The following is a 26,313-nucleotide window of genomic DNA, read 5'->3' on the forward strand; positions in this document are numbered from 1 at the left end:
GAAGGCCATATTGCAAATGTGTGTCTAAAGGCCATCAGCCTCACCAATAATCAGGGAAAGCATGGGTCTCTGTCTGTTCAATACTGAGCAACATTGTGAAAAATAAATTATAATGTGGGCTTTTATAATTCAAAGGCAGGTGTTGGCATGTTTAAAAAAGAAGCTACCAGAATTTGCAAAAAGAGAAGTAACACCTCGTTGGATATCGCTACAAAATCGAGTGAAGTTTTCTCCTAACAGTAACCCCTCAGTCAGATTAGCTACAAGAGACAGCGACAAAGCGGCAGGCTGCCATTCATTTTCAATGGGAGTGGCCGTTTGCCAGCGACAAGCGACGAGCTTGTCGCTGCCATGAGCAAGGCGGTGCCAAAATAGACAAGAAGTCTATTTTATGCAAATGCTGAGCGATGCGACAAAGCGACTGCCAATCTGAGTGAAGGCAGCGTGAGGGCAACATGACGTATGCACGTTGGTTGCTCGAGTCGAAGAAAATCATTCAAGATGGTCGGAAACGCTTCAGGACATCGTATTTCTGTATATGTCTGATATGTTTGGCATTTTATCTCATATATTTTGTTACCCCTATCGAGAAATAAATACTTTTAAATCCAAAAACATCGTTCTTGTGACTTGACAATACCTCTGAAGTGACTTGTAAGACCTCTTCCAGATACTAGGCAATAGCATGCTACGATCGATACAGAAGCGTCACCGTAACTTTTGCCAAGCAACCAGGAGTAGGCTAGGCACGCCCAGGAACGCCCATCAAGCGAGTGCGTGTCGCTGTCTTTTGTAGCTAATGTGACTGTAGGGCGAGGAATGTCTTTCCTGTTTTTGAATAGCTCCTTCTTCTAGTCTAGGTGTTAAAATTGCAACCGACTGTCTGCATCCTTCTGGTGTTTCACTGCACACATCACTTCAAGAGTGTGCTTGCAGTAATTTCCCCACAATCAGTGAAAGAAAGGCAATCAAAATATACCTTCAAGTAGAGACATTTCCACTACTTTGTTTTTTTTTATTGTGCATAGGGACTACAACAATTTTAAATATCAAGACCTTCGCTAAACCTGATTATTCACACGTGATGATCACAGAAGAAAACTAAAACGTAGTGCAACCATTGCGTGCCCCCAGACAGCCGTGAAAGAAATGAGTAACTGAATTGTTTCTCTTTGAAATAGTGCCATCAATAATCCCTAACACAGTGCATGTTCTACCTTCAGGCATGATATAAAATGAACTAGTTATACAGGATAAAATATTCTGCCCCACCTGTCCCATCATGGTCTCCTTGTATTGTTTCTTCTGGGTGACTTTGATGGGTGGTAGTTTAGACACAGAGGACACCAGAAAATTCATCAGAATGTCCTCGCAGTTTGACATCTGGTCAACCATGGTCTTCAGACTGGCTGGAAGGTAGGTGGTGTACAAATAGTGGTAGTATCTAATGGAGATCATAAACGAGAGTGAACTGTCTTAGTATTTAACTAAATGGAAACAGAATTGCAGTGAAGAGGCGTGAAATACAATAAAGTAGCAGCGAGGAGCGTGTCAGTACTTGTGATAGATGGCAGCCCCAGTCAGCACCATGGAATATTCGTTGGTCCATTTGGAAGTGTAGCCCCAACGCTCCTTGTTGCTGTCCCAGAAGTGACTGCGGGCTGGGTAACCAACAATGCGGTCTGGGAAACTCTGCCACACTGTGAAGGCAAAGTCCACCTGGACCGAGATCAGAGAGAAACAAAGAGACAGAAAGACATGAGGCCAAGAAACACATCAGCAACACATCCACTGTGTCAAAACGATACATAATGGTGATTATACAATTATTAAAAAGAAGGTCTGCAGCATGTACTCTTGATTCAAATTTAGTTTAGTAGTCTGACCTCTGTGGTGGAGAGCACAGTGTCCTCATCCAGACTGAGCACAGCATCAGTGGGGATGGTGTCGTAGGGCAGGAAACGACTGCTTATCACCTGGCATGATTTGTAGACGCACAAACAAAATGTGATCAGTTGCTAAAAGAGTAAATAGTTTTACTATGCATCTCAACAACAACACCATGTGTATAAACAGGCCCATATGAGCACAAGCGAGGTACATCTGCCTGACAAGCAACGCTACCGGTGTCTTAATGTCTGTTTGTGCTACAGAGTTGTTTCATCTTGCTACGTTAACAGCAGAGTAAGTCAAATAATACAAGCTGACATAAGACAAATTAAATACAGCATTCACTGAAACCACAGATAGAAATCTACAAGCAGCAGAATGTGCTTTCCTCCCCCTGCTTTTTGGCATGCATCTAGGCAAATAACTAACTGGATAACAAGTGCTTATAAAGTGGTTTTCAAATAATGAAATATGTGCAAGTTGTTTTTCAAAATATAGTGTTAAGTGTTTCTATCCCTGACAGGACCAGCCTTATTAGCCAGATCACCATTCAACCTACAGGGCCTAGGCTAAATAACAAAACACGATGAAAAAGGATGTTAGATTTAATGTAACCAATACAGGATTGCAATCCCCGGCACATCCCCGACATATTAAATACTTCTGCAGTATTTCAGAAACTAGCACAGGTATCAGAGTGCTGACTGGCAAACTTTTTCTACCGCTGACAAATGCTGCTGATCGGCAGTGACAACTTGACAGCAGCTTTTGTTAACTGTGCTTAAATTCCCATCCTTTTTGCCATTGATCCACTTAGAGATGGGCTGGAAACAGCAGAATACACTGTGGACTTTGACCACTTTAACTACTTCGTAAGGAACTTTAGGGTGCCTGCAGCTTTACATTTACATCTTGAATTAAATTCCGCTGAAGGATTCTAGTGCTGAATGTCAAATGGCTGCAATAACATTACCTAATGAGAGAACTAACGCCATGGTTCTTTACCTTGCTTTCGCCTTCTATAACAATGACAGGGACTGAGGTGACAGGCCAGCGGTGCTTTGCAGGAAGAGGCTTGTCACAGTTCCACACAACTATCACCTGTACAAAGGGGAAAATAGGTTAAGCTTAGCCATCATCCAGAACACATGCTCATATTCATCTGCATACCTATGTATGTACACCTAATGAGAAATTAAATATGTTAAAATAGAGGCCTACTGCTGTTTGACAATCAATGTCTGACTTATCAATATATGTACAGTATTATATGTACATGTCTTGTTTTAATTTAAAGCTCTATTTTTATTTACTTCCTATTTATGTGGAAGACAACAACTTCCTCATTCTACTGCAGATCTATTTTCAGAACTGTCCCACCACCTACAGTTAACATGACAGCGACAAACCGCATCACTGTAAATGTTAAAAGAAAATGTGCTGACACCTTCATGCAAGCCATGCAGTTTTAAATCCAGAAAAAAACTGAACTCCCATGTTTGATGCATTTGCAAAATGCCAGAATAATGGGTAACATTTTTACTGTACACATGAAAACCACTGCTCCAAAACAGTAGTTAAAAGGCTAACTACCATAAACCCATCACGGTCACCATTAATATCTTAAACAGCCTTTTATATTAAACTTTTTGTACACTTTTGATGTTTGACAGCAGAACAGTTGCGCATTAAATGGTTCTGCAGGTTTCCTTTATTTCCTACAGTGTGCATTAGTATAGTATAATAGTATCTGTAGAGAGAGGAGTGTCAGGGTGGATCTATTGTGGCAGGAAGGTTTGAATATTATTTGGACTGTCTCCCTTCATCTCCAGCATGAATAAAATACTGAGGTTTAAAAGCATTTTTTTTAGATTATTTTTTGGGCATTTTAAGCCTTTATTTGACAGGACAGCTGAAGACATGAAAGGGGAGAGAGAGGGGGAATGACACGCAGCAAAGGGCCGCAGGTCGGAGTTGAACCCGGGCCTGCTGCGTCGAGGAGCAAACCTCCATATATGGGTGCCCGCTCTACCAACTGAGCCATCCGGGCACCCTTAAAAGCAGTTTTAAGCAAACACTAGTAATGTCATAAACCTGAGAAATGACCCACGTTGCTTTCTGTTTAAAATCTTAAAAACACTGTGTTCGAAACTCTCAGAGTTTAATCCGTTAAACATTTTCCTCATCGGATAAATTAGCTCCATTATAGTTCTATGGAGTGTCCACTCACCTCGCATCAAGTAGTAACCACTGCGGATCAGGTCAATCTGATTGCACCGGAGTGAGGTGAGTAATATACTGTAATGTGTTGGGTGTTGAATTACCTGAGCACAGTACTGGGATTTGGCCACAACCACGAGCAGCTTCATGACTGGCTGGGACTGGGAGACCAGTGGGCTCACCACATGAACGATCGCTGTAAACTTGGTGTATGGCTTAACACCTGAAAACAGTCGGGACACATCAAAGGTAAGAAAAGAAGCAATCCAAATCTGTCAGGTAAAATTTCAAGCATGAGAATCACGACCACTCACGTAGTAGTCCACTTGAATGTGGAACTGCACTAACCCTAACCCTACAGTTGTATGTTCTATAAGGAAGTAGTATTAGCATAGTTGTTTTGGGCGTCTTTAATATGACTATTTCTAAACTGAACTGCACAAAGAAGAACTTCATCTATGAGTACTACCTGTTTGACAGCTTTGAGCGTCTCTTAGTTTACACTTGTTTACTTCAAGCTGTGTTTGCTTGGCATACAGTGCAACTGAACAGGTCTAATTAGGCTTGTAAAGGAAAAGGTTCCCGATAACCAAATTCCAATGTCAACAACAAGCCCCATATCTGCCCAATTAACCAAGCACAAATACAACATGGCAACAAGGCAGGTCTAATTGGTGAGCTTCTCTGTGACAAATCATGAATTAATAAAGATACACAACATAACCTGTGGCAATGTCACTGGTTCACATGTTGGTTTACGAGTATTCAACAGCTGCCACGCACCAGCTGTTCCTGTGTTGTGTCGTAAATGAAAATCAGTCTATCAAAGCGTAGAGAGTGCCATTAATGTGGTTCTTAGCACATCGCATGTGCATGAATAATTAACTGACCCAGCTTAGCATAGTAGAAGGGGAAGTCTCCCAGGTATGTAGAGTACTGAGGCAGGGTGAAAAGGCCTCCAGGCAGACTGTTCCACATGAGGTTACTCCTCGAGGTATGCTGCAGTACCCGGTCCTGGATGATCTGCACAAACAGAGGAGCGGAGGAGATCCAAATTTATGTTCTCTGCAAAGTTGTTGGTAAATATCAATCAACTGTTCACAATACTCATTGTTCCCGTGTGACTCATAGCAAAAAAAGATCACAGGGCCAAGATACAGTATCTGTACAACTAGTGTGAACAGCAGGAAGATGTCAGCAGGAAATCAGCTTGGAGCAAAGATCTTCCATGTTTATTTACTTCTTCAGTCTTATATGCTGTTTGGAAATTGTGGGCAGACACAGATCCTCTGGCACTTCTCAAGTCACTTCAAATAAACAAAAAAAACCTGCAGACTACAAATGAGTGGTTTTTCTTGATGCTGTCATGGTTTCTCATAGACAAATATAAATTCAAGAATATAATTAAACAGCAACTTCATTTCAGCTGTTCTATAATCCTAAACCAAATTTACAAGTTTATTGGTTTGTTTAGCCCGATATCAATGTGTCATTATGCGTTACGGGCTCACAGCATCAACTGTTTCCCGCTCCACCAAAGCTCTAAGAAGACTCTTACAAAGGGAGAGGATACCTCAATAAAGTATTAAGCATTCTCAGGAGCTGTGGGTGGATACAGAGCAAAGTAAACCCTGTTTATTTCTTGTAGGGATTGTGGTAATAAACAGATTATTGAGGTGCAACTTTACCTTGTTTACAGTAAAATATCTAAAATCCCTTGCTAATGGCAGCTCACTTATGGATTAAATCTGAAGCCAAAACACTGACCTCTTACCAGCCTTGTACTATGGCATGTGTTGGAACAGGGTTAAGATACTGAGAGTGTAAACAGATCGAAGATCAGCTTCTTCGGGGTGTAACATTACCCTGACAAAGAAATCCCATCCCTGCCTTCTAGTGCCCTGACTTCCTTCCTCTTGGGATGAGGCCTCTGTAACACTATCTGTGGTGTAAACTGCAGGCAGTGATAAGGCTGACGTGTAATGCCACTAAAAAATCTGCAGTACTTTTGTTTAAATTAAGATTTAAACATTCATTAAACAAAATTAAAAGGTGCTCTAAGCGATGTCAGGCATTTTTTTTTAGGCTACAACACATACAGCAAACATCTCCTCACTATCCGCGAGCTGCCTGTCCCCTGAACACACTGTAGACAGCCCAGGCTCCACAAACGGCAACAAAAACAAACTGTGCCAACCTGCACCAGGAAACATAACAAACAGCGTTCCAGCCAATAACCGACAAGAAGGATTTGGGGGTGGGGGTTGGGGGGTTAGTGCGCGTGCACATGAAGGGGGGGTATGGAGAGTGGAGGAGAGAGAAGCGTGAAGAGGGAAGTTAGCTAGAGGAGAGCTGTCCTAGATAACGACTAACATTAGAGAGGGAGGGGCGAGCTAGCCTCCGTTTTGTTTGACAATACTTCGAACGTCAACAAGAAGTGACGTCACCCAACATCGCTTAGAGCACCTTTAACATGATACATTTATCTTCTCTACATTCTGGTCGACTACGAGATCCACTGTTGATAGTGGCTGGTGAATTTGGGGATGCACAAAACACTTGGAATGCAGTGAAACATCCATCCTTACACACAGCTAGCTTTACACATCCTCTCTGTTTCTCTGTCTTGCTCCCTTATCCGTTTTCATTCCTCCCTGCTCTCATCTTTACTTGTTTGTAATTTGAGCCCAAGAGCAGTAAAAGACAGCCTGCTACTCACTAGGAAGAATATAGATAAATGGAGTCTGACAGGAACAAACTACTGACATGAGCAAAGCCACAGCAAGAAACCGCCTCAAAAACATGACAGCAGTGTTTAACAATATATATCATCCCTCTTGGTTTTCAATCTACTGTAGTCCGGAGCAGTTTCATTGTGGTTATTATGTCTGCAACTACAAAGTCTCCACTTGTCAGTACAAAGTCAATAACTGGGATGAACAGAATTCAGTGACTTGAAAAATGATATGAAAAATATCATCATCATGAAAATGAATGAATTTACGCCATATTTGTATGCTTGTGTGCAAGCGTGCATAGTTGTTTTCGCACTGCTGAAAAATAGCAGAATCACAGCACCAACATCTTATATTTCCAAATTACTGGATGCAAAACAAACAACATTTTTATTGTTGTGACGTGTAAAAATACGGACATTCAAATTAGTAACATTTTAAACAAGCAGGCAAATTGTGGGCATTGGCATCAGATTCTTTTTTTCTGTTTTGAAAAAGGATGAATACAATTCATACTAAAATATATTAACAACTTACAAATCATATATGTGTGTGTGTGTGTGTGTGTGTGTGTGTGTGTGTGTGTGTGTGTGTGTGTGTGTGTGTGTGTGTGTGTGCATTTGTATTGTATGTACCTCCAGTGTGGTCAGTACTATCTTTTCCACAGAGTTGAAATAAGCCTCCCATAGGAACTGGGTCTGGTGTCTAAGGGACAGGATCTTATCCTGGTGGATGGAGCGCACTGTTGAGGGGATCTGGGAAAATAAATAAATACACGTTACCCCAGACAGAACAAGAAAAAAAAAAAACCTGTAGTCTTGTATAATTACACTGGGTATTGTCATTTTACCCACAAAATGCGGTGTCTGCAGAACAAGTGCATCTGCCTCAGCTGTCATATACAGTAAATCTGTTATACAGCTTACAGTAGCTTTAGGAGACAGTGGTCTCTGTATGTGCTGGGTGGCAAAAATGCAAACTGGAATAAGAAGCAAAGAACACCTGCATACTGCCATTGGGTTACCAATTTTTGTTTTTAGATCAAGCCAGATAATAACCTTCTGTGGTCACAAACATTGTTATCCTCAAGAAAATTGTAAATACAACAGCAGTGCACAGATATTCTTTCTCTCTTTTCTTCTTTTTTTTTTTAGCAGTGTTGACTAAACTTTAGAATACCTTTAAGTTTCTACTGTAGGAGCAGCTGTACCTACCTGTAATAGCAGCCTTTCATCCCCAATCACGGCTGCCGTATTCCAGTCGATGATTTCTGAGAAGGGCAGCTCCCAGCCATTACTTAGCATCACTGGCACACAAGCTGCCTGTAAGAGTAATACACATCGTCACACACACACACAAAATAGGTAATGAGATTAATTGTCTAAAAAAAAAACTGCTTTGCGGAACCTGTGATGCTCACGACAGGTATTGTCATGTATGGTAAAAATGCAAAAATACATCAACTAGAAATAAAGCATTAATAAATACATGTATTAAATCAGTGGTGTGGATAAGTTGGAAAAGGGCACCATCTGTTTGCCAGTGTCACGTCCCATGTGACATTAGTTCAACCAGAGATCACCCTTGTGGTAGAGGTTGTATTTCTATGGGTAATGATAAAAAGACTGGAGAGAAGAGATAACTGAAAAATATTACTAAATTGCTTATGATCTGCAAACCCATGTTATCACTGTACAAGGTTCATTTCCCAAGCAATCAAATCAGGCAATTTAACCAATAGAGGCAACATATCTTCCAACACATTTCCATTAAGTACAGAACTGCTGCAGTACCTCGATGACTAACTCTCAAACTAACTAGGCAGTGCGGCTTCATGAAAATGATCATTATGTTCAGTGGAAAGGAAGATACACTTTAAAACATACTTTAACATTAAACCCCTGTGTCTGAGAGATTAATGCAATTGCGTTGAAGTGTGTATCCATGTTTGTAAATGTCCATGTGAATCCATTCACCCATTTGCGGGTGTGTGTGTGCAAAACTTAAGTGCATGTTTGCGCTGCCACAGCGCCCTGCCTGCAGTGGCCGGCACTATAATCTGTTAAACGGGGTCCTATTCACCGCCTGGCCATGGTCACTCACTACACATGCACGTCCAGGCACAAATGCGCCTGCAGTGCTCGTGTAATCTCCTCGGTGTCATTAGCAAAGACAGCAATCTGCTGAAACGCTGCCATGCTTTCCCTACCTATCTGCTCTCACAGACTAATCAACTAGAGCCTCCTGTAGCTCAATCCTCTCCCAACTTGTCTCACACACACACACACACACACACACACACACACACACACACACAGCTTTGAATTCCCTCCATTTTGCAAACACACATGCATAACCTCAATGTGACTCTACGGCTTGTTATGGCATCTGCAATGCACAACCTGATCCTGCCAGATTGCGCTCTACATCATCTGCCAAATCAGTCAACCCCTCCCCTCCATCCCAGCAATGGTTCTATCTCAGCTCATACTCACTTGAGGGAATGTAACTAATACAGCACCCACATTCTCAAGTGTCTGCCTGCCCTACTACTGTGCTCCTGCATACGGCTGTGAGTGAAAAGACACACTAATACCTCCAGGCCATGCATGGTCCAGCCCTGCTCTCTAGCCAACATCTGCATGTTACTGCAGCTGCACGGCTTTCTCTTCCTGTGTCGACCTGGTCATCAGTCCACTGTCTGACTTTGCCTCACTCCTGGCTCCCCAGTGGTGCAATTATCTTCCCATTCCAGCCTACTCGCTCAAAAATCTCTCTCTTCTTCTCTTTCGCTACCGTTTCCCCAGGACTAGTGCTTACAGTACTTGACACAAAACATAACTCACACAGAGGAAACTTGCATAGAGGAAAGTAACACCATGACTTTTGATTTTCTGATGACAAAATATTGACTTTTTCCACTGTTGCACAATGTAAGTCACAGGAGAAAGAAAACAGCTAAATATCTAAATCTAACTGTACACAGAGGCATCTCCAAATCATTCTCCCATATATATTCACCGAAATACAGGACTACTTTACATGTGGATATATTCTCACTATCCTGGTACCCAGAGAGCATGAAGGCAAGAAGGCATTTACAATGCTTTTCACTGAAGTTAACAATCAGTCCCTAAAAACTGTTTAAATTAGTCTCCAAGTGTCCTGCAACTTCGATGATAGATGTCAAATTCAACACACCAGTGATTTATGACACCTGTTCTGATCATAAATAGCAGATACTCACTTGTGGTATAGTCATTTACTGTTTTATCGTGACATCTTGCTTACTGGATCATTCACCTACATTAGCCTGCATTGAGATGAACTCTCTAATAAAAGCAGATTTTGTTTTAAAGAATTAAAGAATGTTCTTTGGTTTCGTTGGTTCATTGGTTATACTCCAGAACGGATGCGTACACGGACAGCTGCGGACCCTACGGGCGAATAGTAGGTCTGTTTACACTATCCTCGTGGAGAAAGGGTTCCACACATACAGAGTAGATCACTATGCTACCACTTGCGGACGTCCGCACAAAGCCTATGCGTACACCACCTGATGACAACATATGTCACACGGACCCTAGCGCACAGTAACATTTTGGCTTATGGGTAATATTAGAGGAGAGGATGACTCAGGGAGGTGCATGAAGAAACTCAAAGAAATTGAAAAAGCAGAACCAGAATAAAAAGTAGAAAAAAAATCAAGAGAGAAAATATGGCAGGCCCAGCAGCGAAGACACTGAGTCAGAGGCAGCTGTAGCAACACTGGCTGCACATTAACAAAATGACGTGGGTGAGAGAGCTACTGGAAGGAACTCAGTACATCACTTTTTCCATTCTCCCCACACTATTAATGGCTTTATTGTTTGGTCATCACAGCTTCAGGGCTGACGCACAGATCAACTTGTGTTTGGTCATTGTGTTCAGCTGCCAACCCAAATTGCCAAAATGTACCTTATTGATATAGACACTTCATCAAAACTGAAGCACTTTAAGCGCAAGGATCTATGTGGGTCAGACTTTGATTCAGGGTTTAATCGGGTCCAAATCTTGCAGCAAATCCTTCAAAATATGTGTGACAGATTCAGTACGGACACAGACACAGATGTACATTGCCAGGATAAGCCTGACAAGCTTTTCCCGTCCCCTGCTGCTATCTGTGTATTAAAATCCCTTCGCTCACCTCAAACTAGCAACCTAATGTTACTGAAAATGGAAAGTTTTGATGAAAAAAATTTGGATCGTGCAATTAGGCAGGCCTGCTTGTTTATTTTGGTGAATGACTGTAAAGATTTACAAAGAATATGTCTACGGCATTTACTATCTAACTGGGACATTTCGGGACACATTGGTGGGATTGCTATGGACGAAGAGCATGCGCTGATAGAGCAAATTACGTTTAACCATGTATCCAGTTAATTTAAATCACATCAGCTCACATTACTATATTGAGTGAACAGTTAACGTCATTAATTCTTTCATGTGGTGTTTTCTTTTGTGGGGTGCAAATGTTCCACCAGAACAATATTTTGCAGAGCAGAACCACCGTCGTCCAAGATGATTGTGATTGGCTTAAAGAAATGCAAACAACCCAAGCATTTATTTCTCCTATCCTAGAATGTATCTGTGGTGTAAGATGGTATAAGAGAGAGAGAGAGAGAGAGAGAGAGAGAGAGAGAGAGAGAAGCAGATACATTGTATGCATCTTCTGAGTCACCATAATGCACCTACTGTGATTCCGATTTACTAACAGCAGAGCCTAGCAATAATGAGCCGCATCTGTGTGTCACTGACCTGCAAAGCCTCTAAGAAGCGAAAAGAACCCAGCCGTCGTCCTCGAGGTACCAGACAGAATGTTGAGTTGTACAGCATCTCTCTGTAGTCATACCTGTAGAATGATAGCAAAGAAGAGAAGACATTAGCAACTAAGAATTTGTACTCAAATGTACAGTATACTAGCAGTGTCCTTCCACCAGTGCATTAGTTTACACATTGTGTGACGTCTCATGATAAAATCCTGACTTTAGGAACCCAGCCAATACCAGGCCCAAGTGTCCTGAAACTGTCTCAGTGCAGCAGCAGAGGACAGAACAGAAAAGGTACCTCTTTTTAACGATGGAATACCTGGAAAGCACAAGTACTTTCAGGAAAAATCCCATACTTTGAGCTTGACTCCTCTCCCCACCCATTCTTAAACCCCTTGCCCTCTCACCTGCTCATCTCAACATCTCTCCCCCCATCCAATCTAAGCCTCAGTCAGCACTTGTTTGGCTTAAGGAGCTGCTTGGAATTCCTTCAGTGTCAATATTACATGTGTGCATGTGAAAGAGTGTTTCTGTTTTGCCTGGTTGTCATGCATCGGACCGGGGTTTCATTAGATAGGACTGAAAGTGTGCATATTTTATTTCTCAGTGTACTCATGCAAATGTGTGCTTGTATTTAAAACAATGTGTGACCACATTTGCACATGAATGCAAATATGGATGTAAAGGTGAGTGATAATTTGTGTGCGCATAGTGTGTGTGCGCCTGGGGCTATTTTCCTACGCTCTGCTTTATTGTATATAGATTTATTATGCTTAGGCTGTACTCCTGTGTCTTTAAGTGTACTGCTTAGTGTCAGTGTGGCAGTGCACAGCACTATAGATGTAGTTCCCCCTTAGTACATTATGATATAAATAATAACACTTTTCCATGTTATACCATTGTGCATCAATCTGAAAGACATTCTAAGCCAAGTAAAATGTATCCCAAAAAGGTGTCTGACCAGTATATACTTGTCTGTTTTTTCAATGATCCAAGTCATTTATGGAGCAATGAAGAGAAGGTCCATCTTAACCCCAATATTTTAAGGAATACTGCAGACAAACAAGCCACAGCGATGTAAATGTATGATATAAAGGAATATACACAAAAACATAAGACACAATTGATTCCCATTCATAATTTCTGGGCCATCTTACAATTAATTTAACCATGGTTGAAAAGCATGCATGAAGTATAGAGCTGTCTTTACCACATACTTCCATGTTCCATATTGAAATCAGCTGGGGTTCGTTTTAGACAACGAGTGCTTGCCAAATGTCAAGCAAAGTATTTTAGTATTCATCTGCTAACAAGTGGTTCCATCTATACCTCCTTTCATTCAGCAGAGATCACAGGATGCCAAACCAGCTGGAAATCAAGTTCTCAATAGCTTTTACATAAATAGCGGTTATGCATGATTAAACTGAGTGAAATAACGCTGACACAAAGTCTGGTTCTCTTGTTCTTCTACAGTATACAGTATGGAGGTCACAAATGAAAAAATGTATAATATCAACTGCAATGTTTGTTGAATCAACGTTGGTGTTCTATTTGGATAAACCCACTTTAGATACCATTTACAATTAATCAGCCACTACAGTGACTTTAGAGATCAACAGCCATAAAAAGCATAACAGCTACGGTTAAGCTTGCTGCCATCCCTAGTAATACAATGTAATGTAAACAGCAATCCATTATCCACAATGCACATATTAGTAGGTTAAAATAAAGAATACTAAAGGCTAGGTAACATCACAGATGCTGCTCTGATCTGTGCATCCATTATGAAACAACGATCTGATTAACCAGATACTCCATCACAGATAGGACAGGCTATCATTAAGGATGACAAACAAATAATCCAGCCAGAGGCACGTAATAACTGACCGTTTTTCAAGCCTATAAAAACAAAAGTATAGGTCCATATCTGGGCCTGGCTGGGTGTAAATCTCCCATCCATCCCATTTCCTGACAGTGCAAACTCAGAAAAGACCAGATGTTTCTCTCCCTGCATACCTCCATTCTTCTCTACTCTTCCAGATGGCTGCCTGTGGGGAGGAGCAGTCTCACAGTATGCTACCGCATGTCAGTGGAAATGTTAAGGATGAGTGTTAAAAAAATATCTTCTACATGAACCCAATTCCTGTCTTGGTGTGCATTTTCTGTTTTATTTTCCCCAGATTTTAAAAGTGCACATGCACGTAGGTGTTCAACAGATCGGTCTCATTGGAAAGAAATCAGGATAGATGTCAGTGAGGAGTTAGTCACAGCAACGTCCGCTATTAACTCGGCATGATAAGAGGTCAATCCTGCCGAGTCCCATATTTCCCCATAACATGCAGATGGCTGCTGGTGAGCAGTCTCACAATAGCAGATTGGTAATCACTGAATAATCACACCATTGAGCTGGAATATTCTTTTTTGCCACCTCCTTATAATGTGTAATGTGTGATATAGTGCAAAATACTAGAATAAACTTACTGTACTATTAAAGTTATTATTAAAACTACAGGACTAATATGGAGAAACTACTGTCCAACAACAGGCTTTAAAAATGGCACAGCACCATCATACTCTACTGTAGCATCATCATTACCCTTGAAAAATAGGGTATTCATGCACATTATCATGAAGAAATAAATTGATCATCTCAATCTCATCTCAATAAATTAAGATCATCTAAACAGCCAAACTGCTAAACAATGTATCCTACTGTAGAGCTGTGCACTACAGCAGCTTCAGCCTGGGAGAATGTATGTAGCGGACACATTCACTGAGGATTTAGCCTCAGCCAACTGTTCAAACAGAGTGACCACACTGTTGACATTTCCTGACCATGCAGTTGCTCTTGGTTAGAAACTACCATCTTTTAGAAATTATGGTTCTTTTATGTGACCACTTTATGCAAACCCTGTATGCGTTTGTAAGTGCGAGAGTGAGGGGAAAAAGTAACTTTAAAGTCCTCTGTGTTTTAGAGGGGTAACAGCTTTTAGGAGCTTAATTTCCAGTGACATAATAAAGTCATTCTTATACTGAGTTGACTGGAGACAACAACTGGAAGAAGCGGGTATCATTCAGGAAAGGCAAGACCCAAAAACTTATTCCACCAACAATATTATCAATTGTTACTGCTCACAGACTAGTCCAGAATATTTCTATAGCAAGCGAGAGAAACGTCAACCATAAACTCTTTCCATGCACCCTCTGAAAGTCAAGTAAAGGTTGGCAGGACCAGATCACTGTCAGTTGGAACATGTATCAAAGAGGAGATACATATTGTACATTTTAAGGGTATATTTAAAGTCCATTAGAGGGGCTACGCATGGCATTACTCATAGAATTAGAGTTACTTAGATCCAAGTAACGTTTTTGGCATTGTGACATAATGCCTTTGTTTACCTCAATATTTTGAGATATGACCATGATGAAAACATGGAGGCTGACTCACTGTGACATGTTTGCTATAAATTGCAACATAGTTTCAACTGACATGGGAAAAGTATATAGTGACCACCACATTCTACAGTAGAAGGTTTGAGTGAATAATATCTAAGTGTACTATTGCGTGCATCATCACGTCAACACCACAACTCAGATCAATAATGAAGCTATACTCTATTCTGGTATTCCATTTTCTAGGTCTCTCATTGGGAAAAAGAGAAAAGACCCGTCAGTAAAACCATTACCTTTTTTTTATGCTGTGTGAGATCTACTGTTATTTTTATGTAAACCTATTCATTCATGGATATAATTAAATGACATTCATTAATACTGCAGGAAAGGAACAAAGTATGAATCACAGAAAGAGAAAAGGATAACAAGAAGTGAGTTGGATCCAAAGAAAAAGAAAAAAAAAAAAAAAAGAAAATCGACCAGTCTCTTAGCAACAAGAATGGATGGCGTGAAAAAGAGAATGCATGGCTCACTCGGTTAAGTGCCTGAGGAGACTCAGAACAGCCTAAGTGTTTGTCTCCTATAATCTGTGTGGACCACACACATTTACAACAGGACACCTTATAGAGAGGACTGCAATCAAAGGAGGCATTGCTTCAGCTGCTCTATGACAGGCCACAGTGCTCGTGTAGGTCTTCTGTGCTGGGATAGAGTCCACCAGGGACTATGGATCCATTTTATTTAATTCATCCAATTAGATTAAAGTGGCCATATTATGCTCATCTTCAGGTTCCTAATTGTAATTTGAGATTGCATCAGAATAGGTTTACATGGTTTAATTTTCAAAAAACACCATATTTTTGTTGTGCTGCACATTGCTGCAGATCCTCTTTTCACCCTGTGTTCAGGTCTCTGTTTTAGCTACAGAGTGAGACCTCTCTTCTGTAACATCTTTGTTGTCAGTCGCACATGCGCAGTAGCTGGGAGACTTCTTCTAAATGAGGGTGCACTTCCAACTTTGTGTGGAATACCTGCAGAATAGGGACATGTAAGTAGTTCTATACAATTTATTTTTTAGATTAGGGTGAATTTGTGTGTGTTGTAGCAGTGTTTTGCCATTGAGAACGAGCTAGCAAGCTAGCGCTAGCATGCTAACGGTTAGCCCCCTAGGCCCCTCGTCTCGGCTAATTACGTAGAAAGCCGTGCAGATTTTGAACAGCTCACCCAGAGACTGAAGGCAGGACACATTCAGAAACCCGTATCTCACTCAAAACAGCATGGATAGTTATTTTTCAAAGTTTGTATGTGTGTGGAAGCACCAGAGACACAAAATAACACCCCAAATCCCAGAAAAAGTGATTTTTTCATAATACGGGCACTTTAAGTTTAAGTGATACTTTATTATTATTATTATTATTAAATGTTACAAATTATCCAAAGCAAGAAGGATTCTAACTAATGGTATTACAATAAGATAAAAGAACGTCAATGTAACTTTACTAAATCATGATCAAAACAAAGTACACCAGGATGAGGACGCTTGAAGAAGCTCAAACAAATAGAAGAAAACATCGTTTTGCAATATAAGCTTGGTAGTTATTGTAATTCAACAAAAATTACATCATACAGTAAGCTGGACTAATTAATGGAAAAAGAGCAAGTAATCAGACCCCATGCTGTCAATCATCATCAAATGATTACCCTCTATGAAAAACTCAGCTGTGGCCTAACTTATTGCATGTGCCTTCATCTGTAACCGGGGGGCCTAAGTACTTTAGTTGAGGTAAACATTATGCTTTTTAAATGGTCACCTGAATAATCCAAAATGCATTCTTTAAAAATATTGCCTCCAGTTCATTGTGTAGTCATCACTCATGTTGGTCAGTATCCTCAACAACCGGGAATTCCCAAACATGAGCTTCAGAGGGGAAAATGATGGCAGCTCTAGTACTATCCTGCTATCACCCTTCTCCCATCCCGTACTAACTTTATCATCAATCACATTTTCTGCTTCCTCTTTTCTGTCACAGTTAGGCCGAGTAGATCGGCAGTTGGCTGTTGCCAGGACTATGAGTTCAAGCCAGAGGAATTTCAGCCTGAAAGGCACCGAGTGAAAGTGACTGTCATCGGATGAGAAATGGAAAGATGAAAAAACAGCAGTTGACAACTGCATGCTGTATTAAAAAGCCCCACACAGCCACAGCCACCCATGGCAAGAATGTCACACAAACATGCACATAAAGCCTGATTTTGATCTCGACAACACATCAGAACGACTTCAATAGGTCAAGACACTGCCAGATCCTCTTAGACGCAGCTGCTTTCTTTCCCCTGACATGACAGCGCACCAAGAGGTAGACATGTACAACACATAGTGACAGACCCAAGGAGGGGATGTAGCATGTTTTACTCATGCTGGCAAAAAACCCCACTGACATCAAATAAAAACAAATGTGCTATATGTTTTAGAAGACCTGCATATGTAAAAATGAACACACATACAATGTGTTTTCAGGCATGAGCGCAACCATTACATGCCTGTTTTGATCGCCAAGAGGCAGCTTCTTGTAACGTGGGGTTAATGAGCACCCCTCATACTCATGTTCCATGGGGTTAATTAGCCATCGAGATGAATATTAGAAAGCAGACTGGCCTCTGGTATAGAAAGAGTTCATCAGAACTCTGTGGAAAGTGATCCTGGAGAATTGCAAGATTCCCCCCAGAGAATGTTTTTAGATTTCTCACTCTGTGTGTGTGTGTGTAGCCAATCACAGGTCATTTCAGAGAGAGAGAGAGAGAGAGAGAGAGAGAGAGAGAGAGAGAGAGAGAGAGAGAGAGAGAGAGAGAGAGAGAGAGAGAGAGAGCGCATTCATATTGGCTTTTCTGTGCATGCATATGCCTGTGCGACAGAGAGGGGAAAGCTGCAGAAAGAGGCCTCACTCTACTTCAAATTCTGGCGTTTTGCTTTCTACCCACCGCAGCTTTAATGGGGTTTAAAGAGCACCACCTGCTCCACCCTGAGTTATTAGAGCAAAGATGATGTTTATACCAACACGACTTTTTGAAAAACTAAGCCTTTACTTATTTCCCCAAGGCACCTTTGGCTCACTCATCTTCCTCTGGTTAATGAGTTCAAAGAAAGCTTTATAAAACATTTACAGACACACAGAGGGGGGTCTCAAGTTCTACCACAGTTCTACATGACCCCAGGTTAATTCACCTAATTACTATGCTTTGAATCTTATATCACACTTCTTTTTGTTGTCCCCCTTCTGTCTCCATCCATCTTAAGCCCTCTCTCAAGAGGAGAACCAAAAACCTTTTATCTCTACAAATGTCCCTCCTCAAAATGGAGTCATACACACGCTTGACTTTGTTCCAGTAAAATCAACACATACGGATCAACACAAAGATTTATCAACATCTATCCAGAATATTGTTTGTGTCATAAAAGAGCTACTGAATTTCAATGAATCCTTTAAGAATTTGGAAGAAGCTGCCCACATCTCTAATCAGCCATCCGTCAGCTTGATGAGGTTGATGGGAAGGATGCTTTGAAGTGCTCTCTCCGGATACCAAAACCCAGAAGATGGGAGTGTTGGAGATAATGAAATGACTGTTGTTAATGGAACAGCCATTAGCGCTGGAATGTCAAGACTGACTTGAAAATACAGGCAACATAAAGATGAAAGATCAGACAGTTCAAGTCAAATTATTTGACTGCAGTGACCAGGGAGAAACTTGCCCTCTTTTGGCAATAGCTGTGAATAATTGTAAAGGGTTATACATTTTCTTAGAATGAATCATGTATTCCCAAACAGGATATTAGGCCTGAGTAATATGGTGTAGTCCTTAATGTTTTTATAGCCTGCCCTTAGCCCTGCTCCAGGTCGTACCCCAGTGATCGGTCCTATGACCACTACTATTTAATATATATATATATATTTTAACAGTTTGGCTGAAAATGTTTCCACTTTAATGCTGATGACACTGTATTATCCTGCTCTGCGTCTACACCAGACCATGCTCTTTGTCAGCTACAAATGCTTTTAATATTGTACACTGTACCCTGGAGTATGGCGATGTTGTATAAAAACATGCATCTTCAAAATGCCGTCACATGCTGGATACGGTCTACCATGGAGCACTGAGATTCATCACAAATCTCAAATCCCTTACTCACCATTGTTCTTTGTATGCTCGGCCTTGTCTACCGTAGACTTAACCACCAGCATATTCTTATTTATAAGGCTGTTCTCAGACTGCTTTCTTTCTACCTACGGGTCTTATTGTCTTCCCTCCCAGGATTTTTTTCCTCTAAGAGAGGTTACACACCAACCAGATGGCCCGACCGTCAGCAGAAAAGGCAGTCTGACTGATCAGTCGGGTCCCCGAGGTCCAAAAAAAACCTCGCCATACGCCATACGCCATACGCTCTGCGCGTGCGCGAAACGTAATACGTCTCCATAGCAGCAGGCGGCACTTCTCTGTATTGTTTCCCAGAAAATGAAAACCGGCAGCTGATAGGACGAACACGTCACGTGGGTCTTTTTTTCTCCGGAAATTCACAGCCAGACTGTCGTGGCGGCTTGTTCAGAATACGATCTCATATTGTACTAAAATAGTTCACCGAAACGTGTTTCTGAAAACATTTTAAGCAAGAAATAGGCCATGCAGTTTCTGAATCTGTCTTCATTTCAGATCGACAAAGGTCCGTTTAAAAGATTTTCGTCAGATTTTGAGCGGCTCATCCGCTCGCCATTTCCGGGTGAGTCCCGACTGCCCTGTCTCCGACTGAACATGTCAGCTCGGCCCAAATGAAGGCCGACGGCTCCTCCGACGGGCGACGGCACGGAACACACCGAACAGACTCGAGTCACCGACCTCGCCAGACGGTCCGACGGCCAATAATCGGCTCTGTGTGTCAGCGCCTTAACTGTCCCTAAAGTCAGTACTGAACTGGGAAAAATAGTGTTTAAATATGCTGCTCTTTCGGCTTGGAATCAGTTACAAAACCACCTGAATCTTCGGGAGCTAGTTTCAATGTGTACATTTGAAGTGATTCTAAATGACTTGGATGCTGGCACATCTGGGTGTTGATGTTTTGAATGTTTTTGATATCTTATACGTCTGTCATCTTGTGTCTTCATTTAAAAAAAAATTATGTTTGTTTTATGTCTGAAACCATGTTAATTGTGCTGCTGTCTGTTTTAACCAGGGCACTCTTGAAAAAGAGATTTTTAATCTTAATGAGTCTTAAATAAAGTCTTAAATAAAGGCTAAGTTAAGTCTTAAATAAAGGTTAAATAAAAAAACATTTGTTTATCATTCTGGATCCATGGGGTCACCAACCAACTTTTCTGTGCCTCAGGCTTACAAATTTACAGATCTCTTGGTCCAGCTATCAACTACATGCAACATGGCTCTGGTAAATGACTTACCGAATGAATGAATGCATAAATGAATAACACGTTACACAAGTCCGAGTAAGTGTGTTTGATTCTGAACAAAGTTGGAAGTTGAGCAGATTAATCTGAGTGGTCCCTGAGCTTGAAAGAATGCTGTCAAACAGCCAGTAACTGACTTCTGTTGGAGATAGAGCCTAGCTGGTGCTGCTGTTACCATGGCTGTTCTGCACGAGAGATAAGTCCGGGTCAGGAATGTCTCTAATCCTGGGCCAAGCAGGGACAGATGAAGGAAGATATGGAAGGATGTGAGAAGGTAGATAGTGATGAAGAAGAGAGAGGGACTGAATGACACAGACATGGAGGGTTAAGCGGAGAGAAACAGGAAAGGAGTGATGAATGGATGAGAACTGAGGGGGGTGAAAGGGAAAGGAGGGTGGGATGTAGGGAAACAGGAGAATAACCGAGGCAAAGAAGAAGGAAACAAAGGAGAGAACAGAATACAGATGGAAATGCGGTCAGCAAAATGAGAAACAAAACAATGAATAAGATCAAATGAATTATGTGCATCTGTGCAAGTATCAGTATACCTGTGTGAGTTTTGTAAACATATCAGATTGTAGACAGCTTTTTCAAAACACCAATTTGTTTTTTACCAGGGTAAATAACCCTGTCAGCTCACAGACAGCCTCCCCCCTTTAATGGCAAAGCAACCGTGACAATAGCCATGACAGGGAGAAGGGGGCTTTGTAATGTCTCTCTTAGTTCAAAATATGGGGTGTTATCAACTAAATTTGGTATCAATGTCTGATCTAATCAAATCCATCATGCAGAGAGAGGGATTTAGATGAAGCCTGACTGCTGAGACTAGCAATCTGCCTGGACTGAGCAGTCTGTTTTGTGCATTTTCTGTTTGTTTGTGTGTGTGTGGGTGTGATTTGGGACAATATCGGAGGGGTAATGCGTCAGCCAAACTGGACCACGTACGTGAGTGTGTGCATGTGGGAATGTGTACAGGCATAAGGCTTTTTTAGGACATACCAGGGGATGGCCTTATGCAAGTGTTTCAGGTGAGAGAGAGGGATAGAGAGGGAGTAGTGAGGGGAAGAAAAAGGAGCGAGTTTATGTTGTTTACATGTGCTGGCAGTTTACATCTCGGTTGGTCTTTGCACTTTTGGACCATAAGTCACACAACCTTGCAAGGCAAGTCAAAATGTGAAGTTCAAGCTTGTGAAAAGGAGAGCTGCTGGTGTTGAATTTTTTTTGTTGTTAAAATTTGTGTAAACCAACCCTTTAAAGTGCCCATATTATGAAAAAATCACTTTTTCTGGGATTTGGGGTGTTATGTTGTGTCTCTGGTGCTTCCACACACATACAAACTTTGAAAAAAATCCACCCATGCTGTTTAGAGTGAGAGACACGGTTTCTGAATGTGTCCTGCCTTCAGTCTCTGGGTGAGCTGTTCAAAGTCGGCACGGCTTGTGACGTCACAAGCCGAAACGAGCAGGCTAACCGCAACCATTAGCTCGTAGCGTTAGCATGCTAACACTATGGCTAACGCTAGCATGCTAACGCTAGCATGCTACCTCGTTCTCAATAGCAAAGCACTGCTACAACACACACAAGTTCACCATAATCTACAAAAGAACTACTTACATGTGCGCCCTCATTTAGAAGTCTCCCAGCTAATCCTGCCTTGTAGCTGACCAAAGTTGTAGAAACAACCTTTCTTTTACTGTCTATGGAGCTAGCTAGCTGACATGATCTACATCTGAGCTACTGGGCATGTGCAGTGCAATCAAAGATAGTACAGAAGAAGAAGAAGAAGAAAAGAGGTCTCACACTGTAGCTAAAACAGAGACCAGCTGAAAAGAGGATCTGCAGCAGTGAGAGAGAGCGGTGCAGTACAACACAAATATGGTGTTTTTTGAAAATTAAACCATGTAAACCTATTCTGGTACAACCTTAAAATACAATTATGAACCTGAAAATGAGCATAATATGGCTGCTTTAAGAACGCCACATGAAAAAGAGAGAAAATTGAGTTTATCCAACTTGCTGATGACAACTAGCCTCAAATGCACTGGGAGAAGAATGGCTGTAAGTGCAAAGCCAGTGTGAAGTAATGAGAGAAGCAGCTTCATTCTGCTGCTGAGAGAGTAAATGCGCCTCGCCAAGTCGAGCCGCCAAAAATGAAGTGTAAACACAGTCTTTTAGCTCTCAAGAGGCAAAAGATGATTACCTCACAATTACGAGACCACAGAGGAGAGAGAAGCCCTACTGCCTCAGTGACAGAAAGCGAGATTGCAGGGTGGTGGCAGTACTAATGATGATGGGGAAGGGAAAAAGACTGCAGTTTATCCCAGAGGATACACAAAATTGCAGCAACTAGCAGAAACGTGTGGCACTTGGCTACAGCACTGGCAATGCTCTTCAAAATAAAAGATGAAGAGGGAACGCCTCATTTGATGGATGTTGTCTGCTGCTGAGATCTTTTTTCTCAAAGCATTGAGACCGCAACATCCATAGAGGCATTCAACAAGTTTCTATTTCAGTAAAGCAGCACAATGTTGCACATTTCCATTCTAGATTATGCGTCTATTTTTTCCTGGCAGGCAATACTACCAAGCCTGTCAAATGATTTAATAATCAACCAGCTGATTAGTTAAACAAACACGGTAACCAATACAAGTGGCTGAATACACTTTTGACTTGTATGACGTGGCATTTACAACTTGCACTGACATATCTGTACCACAGTCCATAAAGGCTTAAATTGAATGGAGGGCCAGCTTTGCTATGTACGCCTATCTAATAAATCCTCACTCACTAATGTGATGACCATGGGGGAAGGCAATCTAATCCTATCCCGGTACCATGATACACAACACACAGACACCTACACATCTACTGGCCATCACTGAGAACAAATGAGACCCTGCTGAGTGCACAGGATTAAGTCTTAAAAACTTTTCATACACTGATTACAGAAAGGTAAGGAAAACTACTGAGCAGAGGCTGGCAGACGTTCAACTATTTTACAGATAATCACAAAAATATCCAAAAAATTAAATATGGTGAAGTTAATGTTTTATAATACAGCTTAAAAAGAAAACACCTAAACTGTTGCTCAACAGATGATGTTAAATGGGTGATAGTGTCAGCCTTAGAAAGCACTTGAGGGCAGAGGGAGGACAAGATTAGTTGACATGGGTTGTAATTACTGTAAGTCAGTTAAAGTGCTGTCATACCCTGTCACAGTCATCACCTTTTATTCACCAGGACATGCACACCACGTCTAACAAATTAACACCATACAAACAATGCAGAGTTCCAACTGCTCGTGGTCAGTCATGCTTCAACTCTTTGAAAGACTGCAAACGTCTGCCATAATCAACTATTTCATTATTTATTTTCTCCCCTCCATCTACATACAGTAACCTATTCTGTTACACACAGGTCATTTTTTTTTTAACCAAACTGCCAACAACATCTGGAGCGGGGTTTTAGACAATCTAACAACAAAAGCCTTTTAGGTGAGGTGGCAACCATTGTTACAACCAAGGACAAATTAACCTGATCTCAGAGAGGAATGTAGACTACACAACAGTGCCCTCTCTGAGGCAGCTGAATTCCTCTGTATCCTCGCAGACACACTGGCCCAGAACAAAGCTTTACCATCTGTTAATGAATTCCGTGGCCAGCAGTGCTTGCTGCTGCGGGCAGGTAATTAGTTTGAACAGCGGGAAAGATCAAAGACTACGCTTCCTGTCTTGCCCTCTGGTTATGACCTCGCAAGGCGAAGTCACAGATTTCACCGTGTGAGAGAAGGCAAGAAACTGTACGAAGCTTAGCCAACAGGCACAAAATCATAGTCCAAGTCGTTTCAGTTTGAATCACACACCCATCTGATTAAACAAAAAAGTGGTTTACAAACTAAACAGCTTTGAGTGTCAATATTTACTTGGCTGCCACCAATTCCACATTTTTCCTCATTCTGTTTTGTTTTCTTCTTGACATAATTTGGTGAGTTTAATGAGAGTCTAAATGGACACTTATTCTTTTAAAGACTGCAACAAAGAACAGGTTGAATAAGGCCACCATTTCATGGAAGAGTTAAGACTATCACATACTGAGGGTTATCATCATGTGCGCAGCAGCTTCCCTTCCTCTCACAGTGCCAGTTGAAGCCCTTATCTGACAAAGTGGAGTCCAAAGAGGACAGCGAGAGATACCATATCTGTGTGTGTGTGCCAGTTTTATCTGATGATCCAAGTCACTACCCAGACAAGCTCTGCAACATGGTGGCTGGTAATTTCGCGATGTTGCCAAGTGTGTTTACGCAAACACAGCACAACATGGTTCCTAACGGTGATGATGATGATGCATTGCCAAAGTACCTTTGAGAAGATACAAGGATATGGTCCAACTCTTCGGGACAAATCAGTCCACTCCTCTCTACAAATCAGAAATACTTAGGCTATGTATTATTGTAATGTTATCCCTCCTCCATTCCAAAAACAATACATGAAATATAAAAAAAAAAAAAATGTGGCACTGAGTCAAGAGTCAGACATTAGAGTCTATATCCGTGTGCTTGGCAGTTCTATTCTCCACATTGACTGAAGGATTAAAAGCCTGTAGGATTTGGGTGGCCTTGATTTTAGAGTGCTGTTTAATTCTTGCATGTAGCTCTCACAACATAAGTCATTATACATGAGTAACAATTGAGAAAGACCCTGTCAAAGGGACTGTAAATGTGCCTAATGCATCACGCAAACACTGGCTAACTGAATGAGGAGTCACTTCCATAAAGTTAAATTTTTTTTCTCTAGATGCTCCACCAGTGGCACTTTATATTAAATCTACTCTTTCTTAGCTTCTTTATCACATTTTATATCACTAAAGGTCTTTTTTAGATCTGGTCCAATGTTTTTTCATACACAATCAACCAATCACATTATTCACATCAGCGAAGGTTTCAGGTGGATCGGTGAACACTTTTCTGCACCCTAGTACAACAGCAGCTATAATACTTAAGAATACGTACCAAAAAAGCTGCCTGAGGTCCAGAAAAACCCTCTCTAATCAGGTGAAAGCGTCAAGACACCATAACAATGGATTTTAGATCAATTCTCTGTTACTACCCTTCACAAAGGTCCCCCTGTTCATCTCCATCACCATAAAGGGCTGCTTGTGTTTCATTACCATTCACGTTTCACGTTTTCCACACCCTCATATCCAAGTTTGTTTGGCAGAACCCCCTGCTACTACCCCCTACCTTCTATCGTATCTATCTTGGTGTTTGATCAAGCCCAACTTTATTACTGTCAAGGAGCTAGGAAATGGTGATGTGTGCCTCCACATGATGACAGAAAAGCGCTTCCTGGAATGGACCACACTCTCTCAGCATTCCAAGAGAAATACATCACCTGTTCATGTCTGCCAAGGACAAGACATACATCATGCTGTCAGGACATGAGAGAGAGGGTGCATAGCAAACAAATGGTGCTGCCCTCTGTCCTGAACAAGCAGCCTTAAAAAGAGAGGGAGAGTGCAGCTAAAATGCAGTCAAGCAAATAAAGCATATTTTAATTTGAATCAGAGAAAGAGTGTGAAACTAAGAGAGAGAGGCCACTCAAGCACATAAGACTAAAATGACTACCAACAATGCCACACGTTGCCAGATTTCGACTATTCTTAAATTAGGCTACACCAGGTCATACCAAGTCAACAGCCAAGAGCTGAAGTCAAGATAGAGCTAGCTACTTCACAGGCACTGGTAGTAATTAATGAGTGATGAGATGTGAACATTGATGGTAATACCTTCTGTAAACCCTCGACCTCCCTCTCTATAAATCG

General features: G+C 41.3%; 1 protein-coding gene across 1 annotated transcript in view; it reads right to left on the reverse strand.

The window, feature by feature from the left end:
- Nucleotides 1-26,313, reverse strand: part of LOC116035281 (exostosin-1a-like) — a 40,931-nt gene that overhangs the window by 3,426 nt on the left and 11,192 nt on the right. Inside the window, exons 2-10 of the mRNA XM_031278283.2 lie at nt 11,643-11,736; nt 8,060-8,167; nt 7,481-7,600; nt 5,001-5,133; nt 4,215-4,333; nt 2,896-2,991; nt 1,887-1,976; nt 1,559-1,719; nt 1,273-1,444 (exon numbers count right to left, since the gene is read on the reverse strand). Of these exons, the coding sequence (XP_031134143.1) occupies nt 1,273-1,444; nt 1,559-1,719; nt 1,887-1,976; nt 2,896-2,991; nt 4,215-4,333; nt 5,001-5,133; nt 7,481-7,600; nt 8,060-8,167; nt 11,643-11,736 (1,093 nt within the window). The remainder of the gene's footprint in view (nt 1-1,272; nt 1,445-1,558; nt 1,720-1,886; nt 1,977-2,895; nt 2,992-4,214; nt 4,334-5,000; nt 5,134-7,480; nt 7,601-8,059; nt 8,168-11,642; nt 11,737-26,313) is intronic.

This window comes from Sander lucioperca, chromosome 10 (genome assembly GCF_008315115.2).
Source record: "Sander lucioperca isolate FBNREF2018 chromosome 10, SLUC_FBN_1.2, whole genome shotgun sequence".
In the NCBI taxonomy this organism is placed as follows: domain Eukaryota; kingdom Metazoa; phylum Chordata; class Actinopteri; order Perciformes; family Percidae; genus Sander; species Sander lucioperca.